Genomic DNA, 19,571 nt, shown 5'->3' with positions numbered 1-19,571 from the left:
CCATCCAGCTTGTTTACCCTCTCTGACCTTCCATCTCAAGTGTTGGGGGTCTTCTAAGCCAGTTTTGTCCAACTTGGCGCCCTCCGGATGTGTTGGACTACAATTCCCAGCATGCCCCAGCCAGCATAGCTGATAGTTGTAGTCCAGCACATCTGGAGGGCGCCAGGTTGGGCAAGGGTGTTTGCATTGGCCCCATAGCAGAGTGGTAGTGCACCTGCTTTGCATGCAGAAAATTCAACCCTCAGCATCTCCAGCTTGAAGAATCAGCCGGTGATGTGAATGCTGGTTCCTCAAAGCCGCTTCCACTGGGGATGTATGGATGATGTAAAATCCGTTCCCTCTTTTTCCTGGAGTGTCAGGCGCCTTTTGTTCCATCGTCTGCCCATCGATGGAATCGGATTTTCCCCCTGAATTTACACAAATCCACATTTGCACAATTTTGCATGTGTGGAAATGCATAAATTCCCCCCAAATGTGCATTTTCACACTTTTAGCTCATGGGGGAAATGCGCATTTTCATTTTGCATATTTTTCTGCAGTGAAATTTGTGCAAAATTCGGGAAAGTTCGAAAACCAGTCCGCGGAATCTGCCTGACAGAGGAAAGCCGGGCCGCTGCAGGATCCATGGGCCAGATTCATGAAAACCCAAACTCATTTAGGTATGTTGCGGATTTCTGCAACATCCCGCGTCCACTCAGAGTAGAAAAGGCTGGGAGAGCTGGACAAGTCCCTCCGGCCTGGTGCAAGGCAGGGCTTTGTGCGCTCCCTGGAGTTCAGTGACCCTGCTTGCTTCCATGCAAAAAATCAGCCTGCAAAGCTGGCAGCCCCTACATCTAGGTTTGCAAAAGGAGCATAAATGTTTCATTAGCGAAGACCAGAGGGTGCACTGAAGTGTCCACTGCCAGAACAATCTTAGAAGTTGAGCTGTATTGGAGTCTGCCTCCCCATAAGGGAAGGGGCCTGCAGGGGAACCTCAGAGGCCATCCAATCCATCTCCTTGCTCAAGGTTGCTTTAATGCAGATTGGTTACACCTCTCCCCCCCCCCATGTAATTTCGCAAGGGTGTTTGAAAGGATGCACTTGCTTATATCGTCCCCCGTACACCATTTTTTCCAATATTTACTTGCATGGATTGTTGATTTTAATCTGTTAGTGATTTGCAGTTGTAGAACAAGGGACGTGGGGTGAGGATATTTTTTTAATCATAAAAATGACCAGAATGAACTGTGTGACCTTAGGGGTGTGTCCCATTTTTTCTAGGGAGCAGAGGGTGGTTAATTCTTCAAAGCATCAAATTGTTAGAGCCCTGCACCTTTCTGAGGGCTATTGGACATTATGGGTTAAATCCAATGCTACTTTGAATAGAGCCATTGAAATGAATGGGGCTTAAGTTAGTCGTGACTAACTCAAGTCCCATTTATTTCAATGGTGCTACTCTAAGTAGGACCAGTGTAGCTTCAACCCCTTGATAAATAATTCACAATTTTCAAATTAACCAGTCATTGCCATAACTCACAAAGCTAGACTGCAGAACGCTCTAACTCCTGTCATACTTAATCACACGCTCCGCTGTGTGACCTGCATCTTAAGGGTGTCTCTCCTTTCATTGAAAGGAAAAACCAAGTTTCCAGTCCTTTGGGAGGAAATGTTGAAATGTGGGGGTGGTGTTTGAGTGAGGTTTGAAACCAGAAAAAAGAAAAGACTGAGCACGGGCTCCCCTGTGCCGCATTGCAAACACACACACACACACACACACTCACACACACACACACACACACACCAATTTACAGCTTTCCTACCAACCTTCTGATATCTCCATTCCTCTTGGGCACTGCCAAAACATTCCAGCCGCTTTGGAAGCATGGTACCTTGGTAAATGATACTGCGGTTTTGCCCACCCCCGCCCAGCGCGTGCATCCGTTTGTGTTGTTGGTGCTGAGCTTCGTATGTTTTCAAAGATGGGAGGACCCCTTCTGGAAGGACTTGCTGAATCGCTACTGGGAAATGCTGTTCACGGGCTGACGTTTTTGGATTGTTCTGTTCTCTCCTGGTGCTTGGTCCTGTCGTCTGTTTACGCACTGGCTGTTTACCAGGGAAGGATTCGGAGTTGAAGGCCTTGTGAAGGAAGTGCAGGTTATGCAGACACAGAGCTGTGCATATGAATAAGCATGCTGTGACAAGAGGAGGGGCAGCAGGGGCTGCCTTTTCTTTTGATACCACCGACAACTTTAAAAACACACACCGCTGAAACGTCTTTCTCTGTACCCCTTTCGAAGAGAAAAGGGAATGTGTTGTAGAACCCGGTCCTTCCTCTCCTGGTTTTATTTATTCTGTCTGTCAAATTCCTTGTTTTATCAACTTGGGAGCCATTGTGTATATGCAAAGTACCTTTTTAAATAAAAAAAACTCTCGGCAAAAGAAGCGTTGTGGGGGTGTAACTTCATTGGTGGGTTTGGCTGCCGGGTCGTGTCCCCCTGGTGGGTGTGAAATACAGGATGGTGGTGAGTTTTGCCTTTGGGTATCCCCGTGGACCAATTTGGATGCGGTTGCCTAGGAGACACTTTAACCTGGTGCTTGTGAACCTCACCTTGCCCACACTGCAGAATTTCAAGGGCCCTTAATCGGGGCCCAACAAGGACCTCAGAGCTTCCATGCTTCCAAAACAGGGAGGTTGAAAGAACCAGAAGCTGAGCAGACAGAGAGCATCAGTTTAGAGTAGAGGCCATGGTGCCTGGAGGATGATGGGAGTTAAGTCCAGCACATCCAGAGGCTGTTGGGTTGGTGCAGGCTGGCTTAGCCTATGGTTGAGAGCACCTCAGAGCAGCGTGTAGGGAAGTCAGTTGAAAAGTGTCGTCTTCCTCCTCAGCACCACCCTGATCTGAACAGCAATCAAAGGTTCCTTTTCTAGGCTGACTGGAGCCCTGAACTTCTAGGGTGTGGGAAAACGCTGCAACATTTTGTTGCAGGGCCTACTCATGCCTCCAAATAGCGGCTGCTGAGGACAAACAAGGGGTGAGGGCCTCTCCATCAGGCCCCGCTTGCAGGCTCCTCCAAAGGATCTGGTTGACCACAGAGGGAGAAACAGGATGCCAGATTACATCAGCCTTCCCTGAACCTGGCACCATCCAGACGTGTTTGACTACAGTTAGCACCATCTCCAGCACAGCTGGGGGATGTTGGCAGTTGTAGTCCAACACATCGGGTTCAGGAAGGCCAGATCAGATGAATCTTTGGAGCTTTCTACTTGCCTATCATTTATTTATTTATTTACAGAATTTTTACCCCGCTCTCCAGCCAAAAAAGGATCCCAGGGTGGCTTACAAAGGTGAGTAATGAGACCGTCTTCTCCTCAAGCTCGCAGTCTAAAAGGCATGGCTCAAAAGGGGGGGAAACGGGATTGGGAGGGGAAAGGAAAAAGGGCCAATGTGGTCCAGCGGATCGTGGGACAGACGTTCCTGCTTCCCAAACGCTCACTGAGCCGCTCTGCTGCTCACTTGGCTTGCGCCGCTAAAGCATCGAGCCACAGCCGAAGGGCGAACTTCGTCCCCGTGCTGACCCGTTCCACATCCTTCCCGTGGGCTGGAGCAGTGCTGAGGAATGTCGCGCTGGGAACTGCGACGCTCTTGGCCGAGCCGTTGTCTAGTTCTGTGATGCTGCTCGGGAGGCAGAAGATGCCAAGTTAGCCCTCAACCTTGTGGGAGGGGTGCCTGCCCCTGCCACCCACACCCACCATTCCTGACCTTCCCTGCAGCAGCCAAACCATGATCCATATGGTCCCTCTATAGCAGAGTGACCACCCTCGGCCCAAACACACATTTGGAGAACTCGCTTCTTCCAACTTTTTATTACATCAGATGGTGGTGCCTTGACTTGGCACTCGGAAGAGGAAGTTACTAACACTCTCTTGATCCGTCACACAATTTAACACCCCTGCAAAAAGTGAACGGTGAGGGTGGGCCAGGCCCCATTTGGAGGAGGGAGGAGGAAGTCTGTTGTGTGTGCACGCACGCGCATGCGGACGCACGCACCCCACTAGCAATCCTACGTCCGGAGCACCTGTCCAAGCAAGCATGGTGTGGAGATCGGGAACAAAGCTATGTCTGCCTTCCCCAACTCACCACCCTCCAGATGTGCCGCACCGTAGCTCCCATAAGCACAGGAGCTGCCGCTGGCCCAACACGTCTGAGGGGCACCAGGTTGGGGAAAGCTGAGCCGTGTCCCCAGATGCGCCCTTTTTTGCATTCCAGGGGCTGCTGCCCATCGTTTGCTGATTTTGGACCGCTGCACACCGAGAAATGACTTGTGGAGCCAAGTGTGAGGGGAGGCGAGAGAGGGGAGGGGATACTGGTTCCCAGACTTCCACCCAATGCTTCTCCACTCCCCAGAGGGCAGATACTTCATAGCCATGTACATTTTCTGAATGTAACCTTGTCCGAATGCAAGAGCCCCCCCAGTTGTGATGAATCCTGCAGGAAGCAAGGACGGCCTCAGCTAGCAAATGTTTGGGGAACACTAAGCAAAGCGGAGCTCTGCGTGACTTTGGATTCCCCCCCTCTCCGAGTTTGCTCGATAGCCCGAGCCAACCGGGTGCTGAGGGAGGGTGGTGCGGTTAACTATCCACGTACCTGACGGTCTCACCGGCTGTCTTCCTGGCTCCACCCCCAGTGCCATCCTCTGTGGCAGCAATTGCTGCCAAGACGTGAGGGTCCAGCCAGGTATAAGCGCTCACTTCAGCTTCATTTGGCTTAAGTCTCACCTGAAACGTGACACCGTTCAAACAGCAAGCAAAGCAAACAGCCCCTTCTCCCCCAAAACACTCGGACATGGGGTTGCGCCTTCCCCCCTGCCCTTCCACTCCCTGGCTGCCAGAAAGCTTGCGATAGTCTCGAGAGCCTTAATTTCCTCTGGAGAAGGTGCGGAGAACTTCTCCTTCCCCTCCTCTTTCGTGTGCAAGAGAAGAGCAAATGCTTCTGCTTCCAAACAAGCCACAGCTCCCTGTTACATCAGAACTCGGGGAACGGTGGCCGCTCCTTGACAGTAGCCCTAGTCCCCCCAGCTTCCCTTTTTCTTTCTTCTGGGGAGCTGCACACACCTCAGAAGGAGGCCCTGGGCTGCAGCCGCCCTTCATTTCCCTTCCCTATTGGGAAAAATGACAGTGCTGGAAGGTGGCACTTTGCTTTGCAGCATGCCAGCCTCCCAATTAGTTGGGTTTTTTTAAGTAAAAAGAAATCCTGAAAAATAAAACACAAATCAGGAGGGGCAGGAAGCCTGGCGGGTGCCAAGAGGCGTGCCTGCGGGGGCACTGGGCACCACGTTGGAGACCCCAGAAGGAAACCATGGTCAGTACCGGCTCCAGGCATTTGAGGGCCCTTGGGCAAGACCCCCGCCATGGTCCCCAGCTGCTCTTGGCATCCTCCTCTTTCTCATCAGGGCTGCCACTCGCTTGCCTGACAGGCAGAGAGGGGTTGAGTAAGGAGGCCGTGGCGTCTGCTCACCACCACCATGGTCTGGGCCAGAGCGAGAGGCAGGTGAACCAGCAGGGTGCAATGGGGAAGAGGAGGAGGAACTCCAGGGGGCTCTGGCCAGTGGGCCCCTGTGGGAGCGAGGGCCCTTGGCAGGTGCCCAGCCATGCCTACCCTGGCCACAATTTCCCATTGCACCCAAACTAACCCAAAGGCACCAGTCCCCTCAACAGCAGGAGGGTGCTGCTGCGCTCGTGCTTTGCCTCTGGGATCCCGGTCGGCCACTGTGCGAACAGAATTCGGGAGTAGATGGACCCTGGGCCTGACCCAGCTCTCCTGATGGTCTTACCTGTAGCTGCTGCTGACTCTTGTGTGAATGCAGCAGGAGGTAGGCAACGATGTGATGACGTTTCGGAAAACCTCGGCTCAGCATGGGGGGATACACAGACTGCAGGGTGGGCGAGAGAAGGGAGCATCGGTGCTAAAATGATACCCAGGCTATGCCTGCCCCCCACTCCCCCACCACACGTTATGCCTCTGCTTATGCTGGCTGAGGTATGCTGGGAGTTGTAGGCCTTTTCTCTGTCCAAACATGCACGGGATTGCGCCCCAAAGGGGTTGCCAGGAGCATTTTGTCCTGCATGGATCTTAGGGTGCGTGGACCAAACTGCGATTGCCCAAACTCCCACCAGTTCCCCCACCGCAGAACATGGAGACCCATGTTCCAAGCACAACCATTCCGAAACGGCTACGCACAGATCTCCTGTGAGACTGAACCTTTGAAACATTAGTTTCTTCAGGGAAAAAAACAAACTTCTGGCCATTTACGAAGGGCCAAACGACTTGTTATGTTCAAAATGTTTTAAACTTAGAAGTGGCCGTGCTTTGATCCAGATTGGGAATGCGATGGAGGGAAGGGTATTTTTACACACGCACCCGCAGTGCTATTTGCTGCAAAATTGGGGGGGGGGGTGTTCAGGAGGAGGTCCTTGGTGCCGGTTATGGGGTTCCCCTGTCAGCATAGTTTGGCTTTGCCCTGCCCCCATCTCCCTGGTGCAAGCATGATTTTCCAGCCATGATGCCCACAGAGGCTCTTTGGAGATGCCCAGGAGGCCTTACCTCCCACAGGGCCAGCATGTGCCAGGAGAACTCCTCTTCCCGCAGCCACAAGCCTGTCTCCTCACCCAGTTCCCTCAGTCCCGCGTCCAGCAACTGCAGACCAGAAAAAGCAGGTTGGAGCAGATCCTGAAACATCCAGGTGGGAACCAGAGCTGGACCCTAGAATGTGCTTGAAATGCCAGAACACATGCTTGGAACTGAAAGAGAGTGCCTCTGAACATGGGCAGAGAGTCTCCCATCACCCAGAGCCCACATATTTAGGATTAGGCCTCTGGACAAGGTGGTGTGACTTCTAATCAGGCCAGGGTGCCTGGTTTTAGAGATTCATCACTGACAAAGGAGAGTGAGGCAGATACTCTCCGTCACAGCCCACCTTCAGTCCCTCCCAAAATTCTTCAGCGTCCCACACTTTCCGCAAGTACTGCGTGTAGGGTTTCAGGCCTTCATGAGGACTAGAAACTTGTTACCATTTTAAGCTCGGGAATAGCATCCAGCTCCAGGCAGATTTGTATCCTCACCAGGTCCTTCCACTCTGATGCCCACCCTTGGAGTGTCTGAACTCTCCACCTTTTCAGTGCCCAGCAGGGCAAACTGGTTTATTACCTGCTCATCTGGTTCGATGTGACCGCCTGAAAAAGAAGAGAAGCCTTCCGAGTTTCTGACGGTGCCAGTCAGGTGGTGCTTTTCTGCCTTTGGAGATTGAACTGGGTGGCTTTTTCAACCCCTTCTCCATCTCTGTGATTCTGAGACGTCCGTATGTGAAGATTCTTACTGTTACACACAGTTCATGCCCTTTCATCTGGATCTTACCTGGAGGGACCCAAATGCTGGGGAAGATGCTCATATTCTTGGACCGCCGCGTCAGCAAAACCTTCCGGCCGGCAGACTGCAAGAGGACCGCCACACCCACATCCACCCCTCGATCGCGGGTCTCTGCAGGGAGGGAGGCTGCTTCTGCTTCGCTCAAATGCTCGATGGGGCAGAAGGGTGGCCTCTGCGAAAGAACGAAGGGCTCTAGACAGAAGAACTTTGCTCTGGAGCAGGGGGTGGAATTCTCTAGGTCAGGGATGCTCCCAAGATTCCCAGTTGGCCACGCTCCCTTTCCCCCCAACCACCACCAATCATTTGGGGTTTTCCCAGCTTTTGTGCAGTTTCCCCCCCGCCCATTTTGCATGGCTTGAATTTTGAACTACTGCAGCGTTCTTTTGGAACTGCATATTTTTCTTCGAACTGCACATTTTGTGTATAGTTGCACATTTTTTAAAAGCCCTGATGTGGTGACTGAGCAGCGGGAAGGCCTGGGCACCAGGTTGACCAAGATAGATAGATCGAGCCCCTGAGAAATGTGTATCAGAGGCCTACTCTTGTATTGTTTCTCAGCGGGTAAACCTGGTGTCCAGACAGTGTCTCAATCAATTGTATTACGGCCATGGACTAGCAAGTTAAAAGATAGTTTCAATTACAACTTCTGTATAAACTATCCAAGTTAAAATCAAAGGAAGAAATATAACTAAAAAACGGGTTAATATAGCAATTACAATGTTTACATGAACAGACAAAATCACATATCTAAAATATAAAATCTCATAAACATAATATAATATAACCTCTGCAAGAATTTGTTATCCTTGATTTATCATCACTTTCCTACAAGAAATAGCAGATGCACAGAAACGTGCTACATTATGAGCGGCCTGAGAATTCCAGTCTGAGAGTAAATATTTTAAATAAATTTTTAAATAAAATGCTTCAGACCTTCCTGTTTTTTTCAGAAAGAATAGGAGTAATAAAATCTTTTCGGAGGTCACGACAAAAAAGACAGTGAAACAGTACATGGGCTTCTGTTTCCATACTTTCCATGTCTTTCCACCCACTGCTGAAACCCTCCGTTCTTTTCATGGCTCCCTTTGGGCCAAATGTCATTACACGGTTGAAGGGCATGGTTAATATTGGGTGTGGGTGTGGGGTGTATGTGACCTGGTCAGCTTGCAGCCCACTGCTAGGCTCTGCGCTGCAGGCAACATGCAACAGAGTCAGGTACCTTCATCTTCAACATGCAATAGAGTCAGGTACCTCTTTCCTTCCCACCAAAACCTACCTGCAGAAGGACTCTGCTGGAGCCGGGAAACTCCCTATCAGAAATGAGGAACCGGTGTTGGTCCAAGCCACAGTGCACCATGCAGCTGTCTTCGTGCGCTGCACAGAAGTGACCAACGATGCTCTGGAAGAGAAAGCGAGAGAGAGAGACTGTCGTTAGCTTTTTCCACAATCTAGGGCTGCTTGCATGGAAGGTGTAAGGGTCCTTCCATAGACAAGGCCAGGGCCGAATATAGAGGAAGCCAGGATACAGATACAGACTTTGGCTTCTTGACAAGCTGGGCTTTCTTTTATTCTAATAGAGCAAGTTCCTAGCCCTTATGACTATGAATACATGCTTTGACGTAGGTGTGAAATTTCAAATGCCAGAAAAATTGAGAAAGAAGCTGCAACCGGGGTGTGTGTGTGTGTGTGTGTGGTGAGCCTAGCAAAAGGAAAATCAATTGTTTAAACAACAGGCATCAATGCAAATAGGCTTCCTTTAAGATACGTTGGTGCAGGGTGCGTGCTGATTCGTGGAGGGAGAAGATCATTCCTCCCCAAGTTTAAGATCCCACTCCTGGTGGGCTGTGCCACCTGCTCCAGGGTGAAATCCTGGTGCTCAGAAGAGATTCTGGGGCTAGATCGTAGTTTGGATTTGACCCCATCTCACCCTGCAACCTCTTTCATATCCTTCCCCAAAATTCTTACAGAGCAGAGCAGCCTTGCCCAGCAAAGACTCCCTCCACATCGTGACGGAAGATCAGAGAAGGCGAGGAAGCTGGCTTTGTTTGTCGCTGGTGCCCCCAGATGTGTTGGGACTACAACATCCATGGCTGGCCGGGGGACGCTGTGAGTTGTAGTCCAACACATCTGGAGGCACAGGGAGCAAGCAACCTGCCCTACAGAGACACAGGCATGGTTTGCTCCTACCTGCTGGAACCTGGCCTGCTTTGGGCAGCTGTTTTCTTTGGAGAGATACACCAGCACCCTCCTGAGGGTCTCCATGTGCGTCTGGTCTCCCTGCAAGCACCGGAGCAAAGTCCTTCAGTGCAGGGGAAGCATCAGCCGTGCAGGCTGGAGGAAATCAGTTCTCATCAGCAGCTGAAAAGACTCTGGGCCCATGCTGGGAGCAGCCTGCCCCTGGGCGCGGCGTTACACCCGGAGGTGGTCAGGCTGGGACTTCGCAGGAGATGCTCCTGGGACAAAACTATTGCTCTGCCGTGCATATGACTCCCTGCTGCTGGGCGCTTGTCAATTGCAGGCAGGAAGTGAAACAGACAGGAAGCTGCTGGAGAGGACATTGCATTTGGGGAGTGTGGCGGGCTGGAATTCTCCCTCTGTCTTCTGGAGGAGACACGGCAGGCAACCCAAAATAGGCAAGCAGGGGAAAGAGCCCTCTTGTGACCGTTTTGAACTCTCAGCGAGCGAGGGGGATACTCCGGGATAATTTATTATTAATCACTGTAACTATAATATAATTATATATTATATAATATTATTGATTATAAAATCGATAATGATTATTATTTACTACACATTTATAGCCAGTGTGATGCAGGGGTGAGAGTGTTGGACTGGGAGTGAGGAGATCCAGGTTCTGGCCCCCACTTGGCCATGAGAAGCTCAGCCCGACCTACCTCACAGGGTTGTTGTGGTGAGGATAACATGGAGAGGAGGGGGAGGTTTGTGTTTAGGCCCCTTGGAGAAAAGGTGGAATATAAATATAACAACAATAATACGGATAAGCAGTTCGTTCCCCAGGGACAGAGTTCACAGAGAAAAATGAAATCACAGTTTATGTCCATAAGCTCCCAGCTTTGGATGATGGTGAAAACCATTGTTATTCGTGGAATCTGCATGTCAAAGCTTTCCAGTGACGTGTGCTGCATGCGAATCAGTCAAAAAGGGATGACAACTAACTCGTGACTTTGAATTTTATATATAATGTCCCACCTTTCCTCCAAGGCAATGTACGTGTTCCTTTCCCCTCCCCATTTTTCCTGTGACAACAACCCTGTGGCTCAGGCCAAGAGAGAGAGACAGGCCAATGCCCCCCCCATTATATCCTCACAACAACCCTGTTAGGTAGGTTAGGCTGAGAGTGAGTGCCTGGCCCAAGGTACCCAGCGGTCTTCACAACTCAGTGGGAATTTGAACGCAGGTCTCCCTGGTCATGGGCTGACACTCTAAGCCACTGGTTCTTAATTGGGGCCATTTGCCTCCCCTGCCCCTCCAGTGGGGGATTTACTCATCTTGGAGGGATTCAGAACTTTAGGAGCAAATGGGGGCATTTGGTATTTTAGGCAGCCCCTTCTCCCTTCTTGCAATGGCTTTGGACAGCCCTTGTAAACTGCTCTCCCTGCCCAGAAGAGAAATCCCCCTTTGCTACATTTCTTCCTAAGGTCCTTTGAAAAGTGCAAAGAGGACTCAAACAGGACGGTCCCCTTCTTCCTAGGATGGCCGCTGACCCATCACCCCCCAAAAGGAAATACGTCGCCACAAAAGGGGACAAAAGATACATTTGCATAAAATGTGTGTGAGCTAATTTGTATGTATAAATGGAAAACTAGCTGTAATTACTATAATTTAAACAGAAATATACATCTTGCCCCTAGTGGGGAAGACTGCAACCAGGTGACCTATGTGCCTTTCTCAGCCTGTTGTCTCAGCCATTCCGATTCTCTTCCCACCCTGCTGAGATTGGGATAAAGGATGTTCTCACTGGCATTGATTGGGATGAAGGTTTGATTTTTATTTGTTATCACACTGCATGTGTTGGGTGTTTGTGTTATCAGCAACAGCCACACTATGAATGACCACTGTTAATGATGCGATTGTCAATTTTGCTTTTAATTTTCCTCTGTTGTTGTTGTTCAGTCGTTCAGTCGTGTCCGACTCTTCGTGACCCCATGGACCATAGCACGCCAGGCCTTCCTGTCCTGCGCTCTCTCCCGGAGCGTGCTCAAGTCCATATTCATTGCATCGGTGATGCTATCTAGCCATCTCATCCTCTGCCGTCCCCTTCTCCTTTTGCCTTCAGTCTTTCCCAGCATCAGGGTCTTTTCCAGAGAGTTTTCTCTTCGCATTAGGTGGCCAAAATATTTGAGCTTCAGCTTCAGTATCTGTCCTTCCAATGAGCACTCAGGGCTGATTTCCTTTAGGATGGACTGATTTGACCTCCTTGCAGTCCAGGGGACTCGTAAGAGTCTTCTCCAGCACCACAGTTCGAAAGCATCAATTCTTCGGCGCTCAGCCTTCCTTATAGTCCAGCTCTCACAGCCATGCGTTACTACTGGGAAAACCATAGCTTTGATGACATGGACCTTTGTCAGCAAGGTGATGTCTCTGCTTCTTACTATGCTGTCTAGGTTTGCCATAGCTTTCCTCCCAAGGAGCAAGTGTTTTTTAATTTCATGGCTACAGTCACTGTCTGCGGTGATCTTGGAGCCCAAGAAAATAACATCTGTCACTGCTTCCATTTCTTCCCCTTCTATATGCCAGGAAGTGATGGGGCCAGATGCCATGATCTTTTTAATGTTGAGTTTCAAACCAGCTTTTGCACTCTCCTCTTTCACCCTCAACAAGAGGCTCTTGAGATCCTCTTCGCTTTCTGCCATTAGGGTGGTATCGTCTGTGTATCGGAGGTTGTTGATAATTCTCTTGGCAATCATAATTCCGACCTGTGATTCATCCAACCCGGCGTTTCTCATGATGTACTCTGCATATAAGTTCAATAAGCAGGGTGACCATATGCAGCCTTGTCGTACTCCTTTCCCAATTTTGAACCAATCGGTTGTTCCATGTCTGGTTCTGACTGTTGCTTCTTGACCCTCGTACAGGTTTCTCAGGAGACAGGTAAGGTGGTCTGGTACTCCCATCACTTTAAGAATTTGCCACAGTTTGTTGTGATCCACACAATCAAAGGCTTTAGCGTAGTCAATGAAGCAGAAATAGACGTTTTTCTGGAATTCTCTTGCTTTCTCCATGATCCAGCGAAAGTTGGCGATTTGATCTCTAGTTCCTCTGCCTCTTCGAAACCCAGCTTGTACTTCCGGTAGTTCTCGGTTCGCATACTGCTGAAGCCTAGCTTGTAGGATTTTGAGCATCACCTTGCTGGCATGTGAAATGAGCGCAATTGTACGGTAGTTTGAACACTCTTTGGCATTGCCCTTCTTTGGGATTGGAATGTAAACTGACCTTTTCCAGTCTTGTGGCCACTGTTGAGTGTTCCAAATTTGTTGGCATATTGAGTGCAGCACTTTAACAGCATCATATTTTAGGATTTTAAATAGCTCAGCTGGAATACTGTCATCTCCGCTAGCTTTGTTGTTACTAATGCTTCCTAAGGCCCACTTGACTTCACTCTCTAGGATGTCCGGCTCAAGTTCAGTGACCGCACTATCATGGCTATCAGGGACATTCAGATCTTTCCTGTATAGTTCTTCTGTGTATTCTTGCCACCTCTTCTTAATCTCATCTGCTTCTGTTAGGTCCCTGCCTTCTTTGTCCTTTATCATGCCCGTCTTTGCACAAAACGTTCCCTTGAGATCTCCAGTTTTCTTGAAGAGATCTCTAGTCTTTCCCATTCTGTTGTTTTCCTCGATTTCTTTGCATTGTTCATTTAAGAAGGCCTTCTTGTCTCTCCTTGCTATTCTCTGGAACTCTTCATTCAGTTGGATATATCTTCCCCTTTCTCCCTTGCTTTTCACTTCCCTTCTTTCCTCAGCTACTTGTAAAGCCTCATCAGACAGCCACTTGGCTTTCTTGCATTTCTTTTTCTTTAGGATGGATTGAGTTGCTGCCTCCTGAACAATGTTACGGACCTCCGTCCATAGTTCCTCAGGCACTCTGTCTATCCGGTCTAATCCCTTAAATCTATTCCTCACTTCCACTGTATATTCATCAGGGATATGATTTAGGTCATACCTGAATGGTTTAGTGGTTTTCCCTACGTTCTTCAATTTAAGCCGAAATTTTGCAACAAGAAGCTCATGATCTGAGCCAGTCAGCTCCAGGTCTTGTTTTTACTGACTGTATAGAGCTTCTCCATCTTTGGCTGCAAAGGACATAATCTGATTTCAGTATTGACCATCTGGTGATGTCCATGTGTAGAGTCGCCTCTTGTGCTGTTGGAAAAGAGTGTTTGCGATGATCAGCGTGTCCTCTTGGCAAAACTCTATTAGCCTTTGTCCTGCTTCATTTTGTACACCAAGGCCATGCTTGCCTGTTATCCCGGTGATTTCTTGACTTCCTACTTTAGCATTCCAATCCCCTATGATGAAGAGGACATCTTTTTTTGGTGTTAGTTCTAGAAGGTGTTGTAGGTCTTCATAGAACTGATCAACCTCAGCTTCTTCAGCCTCAGTGGTTGGGGCATAGACTTGAATTACTGTGATGTTGAATGGTTTGCCTTGGATTCGTATTGAGATCATTCTATCGTTTTTGAGATTGTACCCCAGTACTGCTTTTCCTACCCTTTTGTTGACTATGAGTGCTACTCCATTTCTTCTAAGGGATTCTTGCCCACAGTAGTAGATATGATGGTCACCTGAATTAAATTCGCCCATGCCTGTCCATTTTAGTTCGCTGATTCCCAAGATGTCGATGTTCAATCTTGCCATCTCATGTTTGACCACCTCCAGCTTACCTTGATTCATTGATCTTACCAGTCCATTTCCGGGCCCGATTCAAAGTGCTGGTGTTAACATTTAAAGCCCTTAACGCCTTGGGGCCAGGTTACCTGGAGGATCGCCTCCTCCCATATGTGCTTGCCCGGACCTTAAGATCATCATCAGCGGCCCTTCTCCATGAGCCCCTGCCAAAAGAAGTGAGGCGGGTGGCTACTAGGAGGAGGGCTTTTTCTGTTGTGGCACCCCAGCTCTGGAATCAGCTCCCTAGTGAGGTTCGCCTGGCGCCTACATTGTACTCCTTTCGGCGCCAGGTGAAGACCTTTTTATTTTCCCAGGCATTTTAGCTTTCTAAATTTTTATCTTTGCTGTTTTAAATCTGTATTTTAAACTCCTGCACTGCTGCTAGGTTTTACTGTGGTTGTATTGTTATATTGTGGTTTTAATGTTCTATATATTTTAAATTGTTTTATTGTGTGTTGTTTGGTTTTAATTTTTGTGAACCGCCCAGAGAGCTTCGGCTATTGGGAGGTATAGAAATGAAATAAATAAATAAATATTGATCTGACATTCCAGGCTCCTAAACAATATCATTCTTTACAGCATCGGATTTTCTTTTCACCAGACTCATCCACAGCTGAGTGTCCTTTTGGCTTTGGCCCAGCCGCTTCACTCTTTCTGGCGCTACTTGGAAATACCCTCTGCTCTTCCCCAGTAGCATATTGGACACCTCCCGACCTGAGGGGCTCATCTTCCGGCGTCATCTCTTTTAGCCTTGTGATACGTTCCATGGGGTTTTCTTGGCAAGAATACTGGAGTGGGTTGCCATTTCCTTCTCCAGTGGACCACATTTTGTCAGAACTCTCCGCCATGACCTGTCCGTCTTGGGTGGCCCTGCACGGCATAGCTTATGGCTTCACTGAGTTATGCAAGCCCCTTCGCCACAACAAGGCCGTGATCCATGAAGGGGAATTTTCCTCTGCCCTCACTGTTTTTCTTCCCTGTTCTTCAATTTCCTTCCCCCACCCCCTCTCCCACCCACACCTATTGTATATAAAGCTGAACCTCTCCATAATAGCTCACGCACATCTGATGTAGTGGGTTCTAGTCCACGAAAGCTTAGGCCAGAATAAGCGTGTTGGTCTTTAAGGTGCCACAGTCTTTGTTGTCTAGGCACAGGAGGGCAGAGTGGGGGAGGAGGCTGTAATATTTATCCTCTATCCCCCAAGCCTCCCACCTAGTTGTTGGGGTTCACAACGCCCTCCCTGCCCTGGAATGCCCCGTTTCGGACACTCCACGCTCCTCTTGTGAGTGCGGAGGACGGGGCTTCTCTGTGCTGCCTGCGAGGTAGTGAAGAAGGGGGGGGGAGATCATAGAATAGAATCATAGAATAGTAGGGTTGGAAGGGGCCTACAAGGCCATCAAGTCCAACCCCCAGGTCGGTCCTCAAGGTATCCTTTGGCCACCTAGCTGCTGACTAGCTGTCATAGGATTGCTCCCTCTGTTCTCTTAACTACCTGAACTACTGAAATCAGTTGATTGTAAATGGAATGAAGTTTGCATATTACCAAAGCTTGGATAGGAGGCGCCCCTTTCAGATACTGAAAGAAGAGGTGAGATGAGAGTGATTTAGTAAACGATTGATAATTGTGTGTAGTTAGAAGGAAATGTTGTCTCTAATATTTTGTCTTTGATCCCTATTTCAGTAACACACCAAAACCCAAGAGGCTGAGCGAATACACAAGTCTGCTCTCGTTGATTAATAACAGAAGGGCCATTTAGTCTAACATCCTATTTCACTCAGTGGCTGACCGACGGAAGTGCAAAAGCAGATCACAAAGGCAATAGACCACCTCCTTCTGTGATCCCCCCAGCAACTGGTATTCAATGGTGTGCAAATGGAGGTTCCATGTAGCTAGGGATGTATGAGTCTTACCTGGCTCCATGCCAGGGCATCCGCGGTGGGGAGGAGGCGCTCCGTCCCTCCCCACGGAATCCTCCCCGGCTGGCTCCGCTCTGTGCAGCCGGAGTTCCAGCCGTGGATGGGCTGCTGCGGCTGCAAATGGCGGCCGTTGTAGCGGCTGCCATTTGCGTCCTTGCAGGCAGCCATGATAGGCTACGTAAGTATTTACGTAGCCTATCATGGTAAAGGCAGCCACGCAAATGGCGGCTGCTATGCCATTTGCGTCCCTGCTCTTTGCTGTGATATGCTATGTAAATACTTACATAGTCTATCACGGCTGCCTGCAAGGACAGAAATGGCGGCAGCTACGACGGCCGCCATTTGCAGCTGCAGCAGCCTGGCTGCAGCCGGCCAGGAAACAAGCCGTAGCCACCGCCTCCGCCCCAGGTAAGCTCCATCCCAGGGGGATTCCGCGGGGTGGGAGAATCCTGCCTCACTGGAGTCCGTGGCCGAATTCTCTGACATCCCTACATGTAGCCACAGGAACATTGGAAGCCACGTTACAGCAAGTCAGACTGCTGGCTCATCTGGTTCAGTACTGTCCGCACTGTCCGGCAGCAGCATCTCCAGGGCTTCAGACAGGATGCCTTCTCAGCCCGACGGGAGATGCCAGGGATGTGAAGGCGTGCCGTTCTGCTGACCTGTGATTGCGCCATGAGTTTGTCTGTAGCGGCATCCCCCAACTTGGCGGTCCTGGGCTGCTCTCTGAGGACATTGCGGCTAACCCCTACCACTTTTGATGATAATCCTTGGCATGTCATCAACCACTAAGCAACCACTATTGCTTAGTGATGGCGGATCGTCCACCAGGCTGTCTGAGAACTCCATGTTAACTATTCCAGTCTGCAGCTTTCAACACCAGCAGCCATTCAAGCAGGCTGCGGGGTTACACTGGGCTCTGGCGATCAGCGGGCTGCAGTGCTCAGAGCTGGCCACCGTAGGGCACCCCAGTACAAGCACCCAGGTCTATTGGAGATAACTTTGTCCTTTGGCGCCGGAAAGCAGGTGCTTGGTGTGGCTCCCGGGAAGGGTATTCCAGCAATCACGGGGCCGCTGGTGAAAAGGCCCCACTCTTGTAGCCTTGTGCCATATTTCAGTTGAGGGCACGCGAAGGGCTCAGTCTGTGCGCAAATGGGCTCTAGACATTTTCCACTGTATTCATGGGCAGGGAAATTGGGGTGAGAAGCGTATCATTGCTAGTAGTTCAGATTTAAACATTGAGTCACACTGAAACTTTATAACAGGGGTGAGCAACTTGCAGCCCTTCATATGTTTTGGGGGCACACAGGCTGGTAAACATCCAAAGTAGTCCTAAAAGGGGGAGAAACATTTCAGGGTGCAAATATTGCGCGTGCGCGTTTTTTCTGCAGATGTTCAGTTGCTGTCCACTCTAATGGTGGCCCCCAGTGAGTGGTAAAGGAAGCAGACATTTTTTAAAAGCTGTCAGCAGACATCTTTAATTTCCCAAAATTCCCCCTCACTTCATAACAAGGCTTTCTGGGAAAGATAAAACGGCAGCCATTCCGATTCTCTGCCCACCCTGCTAAGATCGGGATAAAGGATGTTCTCACTGGCATTGATTGGGATGGTTTTATTTTTATTTGTTATCGCGCTGCATGTGTTACGTGTTTGTGTTATCAGCAACAACCACACTGTGAATGACCACTCTTAATAATGTGATTGTCACTTTTTGCTTTTAATTTTCCCCTGCCCTCACTGTTTTTCTTCCCTGTTCTTCAATTTCCTTCTCCCCCACCCCACCCCTATTGTATATAAAGCTGAACCTCTCCATAATAGCTCATGCACATCTGATGTAGTGGGCTCTAATCCACGAAAGCTTATGCCGGAATAAACGTGCTGGTCTTAAGGTGCCACAGTCTTTGCTGTAATGGTTGTTAAGATCTTCCAGAGGAAGCTTGATTTTGTTTTAGGAGCTGCTGCCTCCTTGAAGTCAGCTTGCAATTAGATTCTCCAAAGCAGGGGTGGGCAGACGGTAGCTCTCCAGATATTTTGGACTCCAACTCCCAGAAGCCCTTGCCAGCATGGCTGGTGAAGAATTCTGGGAGGTGAAGGCAAAAACATCTGGCGATCTACTTCCTGAGCTCCCCCCTGCTCTAAAGTCCCCTCTCCTCATTGGGAGGCAAATGGCAGTTCTGGGGGCATTTTTTTTTCCACAACACCTGGTGCAGGATGAAAGTCTGCTTGCAGATCCAGGGCTTGGAGCTCGAATCCCCTTTTAGGCATGGGCTCTTTTTGCTTAGCCCTGAATCAAAGCAAGCTGGAGGCGGTCAAACATGAGATGGCAAGATTGAACATCGACATCTTGGGAATCAGCGAACTAAAATGGACAAGCATGGGCGAATTTAATTCAGGTAACCATCATATCTACTACTGTGGGCAAGAATCCCTTAGAAGAAATGGAGTAGCACTCAGTCAGCAAAAGGGTGGGAAAAGCAGTACTGGGGTACAATCTCAAAAACGACAGAATGATCTCAGTACGAATCCAAGGCAAACCATTCAGCATCGCAGTAATTCAAGTCTACGCCCCAACCGCTGAGGCCGAAGAAGCTGAGGTTGATCGGTTCTATGAAGACCTACAACACCTTCTAGAACTAACACCAAAAAAAGATGTCCTCTTCATCATAGGGGATTGGAATGCTAAAGTAGGAAGTCAAGAAATCACCGGGATAACGGGCAAGCATGGCCTTGGTGTGCAAAAGGAAACAGGACAAAGGCTAATAGAGTTCTGCCAAGAGGACACGCTGATTGTAGCAAACACTCTTTTCCAGCAGCACAAGAGGCGACATCGCCTCCTCACTGGCAGCGCGGATCGTCCCTGGGCTCCACGCTTGGATGAGCAGCATGAAGCGGTGCAAAAGGGGGCATTCCCGGGGGCAGGGAGCACAGAAGTGCCAGTACAACACTCCCTCCGTGTCAACTGGCCCTCCCCCGGCCCTCCCAAGTCCTGCAACTAGACAGCCAAAGTCAGCCATCTAGCTGCAAATGCAGGTATAGCTGTATATAAATACTACTAAGACAGAAAGATACTTTAAGGCCCGTCTCTTCCTTCCAATTGTTACCTCTGAACCAGACTTGGGCCGGACCGTGTGATGAGCTTCCCAGAAGAAAACAGCTTACTGGTAACAAAGGCAAGGGAGAAAGGTTCTCCCCAAAGTGCCAATTGTGCTCAAATAAACCCCGCATTAAGGAGGTGGCCAAGGGCTCGCCTTGAATGTGTGCACAAGAGCTGTGTATGGTATGCATATCTCAGCATAAAAGCAGCTTTGACTGGAATGCTGTTTTTATGTCCTTTTTTTTTTA

The 19,571-nt window shown here is 49.4% G+C and overlaps 2 protein-coding genes across 6 annotated transcripts in view; one reads left to right on the top strand and one right to left on the bottom strand.

Annotated features, from left to right (window-relative positions):
• PIAS3 (protein inhibitor of activated STAT 3) overlaps nucleotides 1-19,571 on the top strand; it is a 145,851-nt gene that overhangs the window by 47,040 nt on the left and 79,240 nt on the right. The window lies entirely within an intron of this gene.
• NUDT17 (nudix hydrolase 17) lies at nucleotides 1,266-9,925 on the bottom strand. Its single transcript, XM_084824676.1, has 8 exons — nucleotides 9,591-9,925; nucleotides 8,680-8,802; nucleotides 7,392-7,575; nucleotides 7,185-7,210; nucleotides 6,582-6,674; nucleotides 5,812-5,910; nucleotides 4,626-4,756; nucleotides 1,266-3,653 (listed from the first exon to the last, which is right to left on the bottom strand). Exons 1-8 carry the CDS (start codon nucleotides 9,663-9,665, stop codon nucleotides 3,491-3,493), a joined length of 894 nt encoding a protein of 297 aa, XP_084680802.1. The 5' UTR covers nucleotides 9,666-9,925; the 3' UTR covers nucleotides 1,266-3,490.

This window comes from Heloderma suspectum, chromosome 17, assembly GCF_057233095.1.
Source record: "Heloderma suspectum isolate Gila_16-S chromosome 17, 16-S_ref, whole genome shotgun sequence".
Lineage (NCBI taxonomy): Eukaryota > Metazoa > Chordata > Lepidosauria > Squamata > Helodermatidae > Heloderma > Heloderma suspectum.
This window is presented reverse-complemented; position numbering and strand designations above follow the sequence as displayed.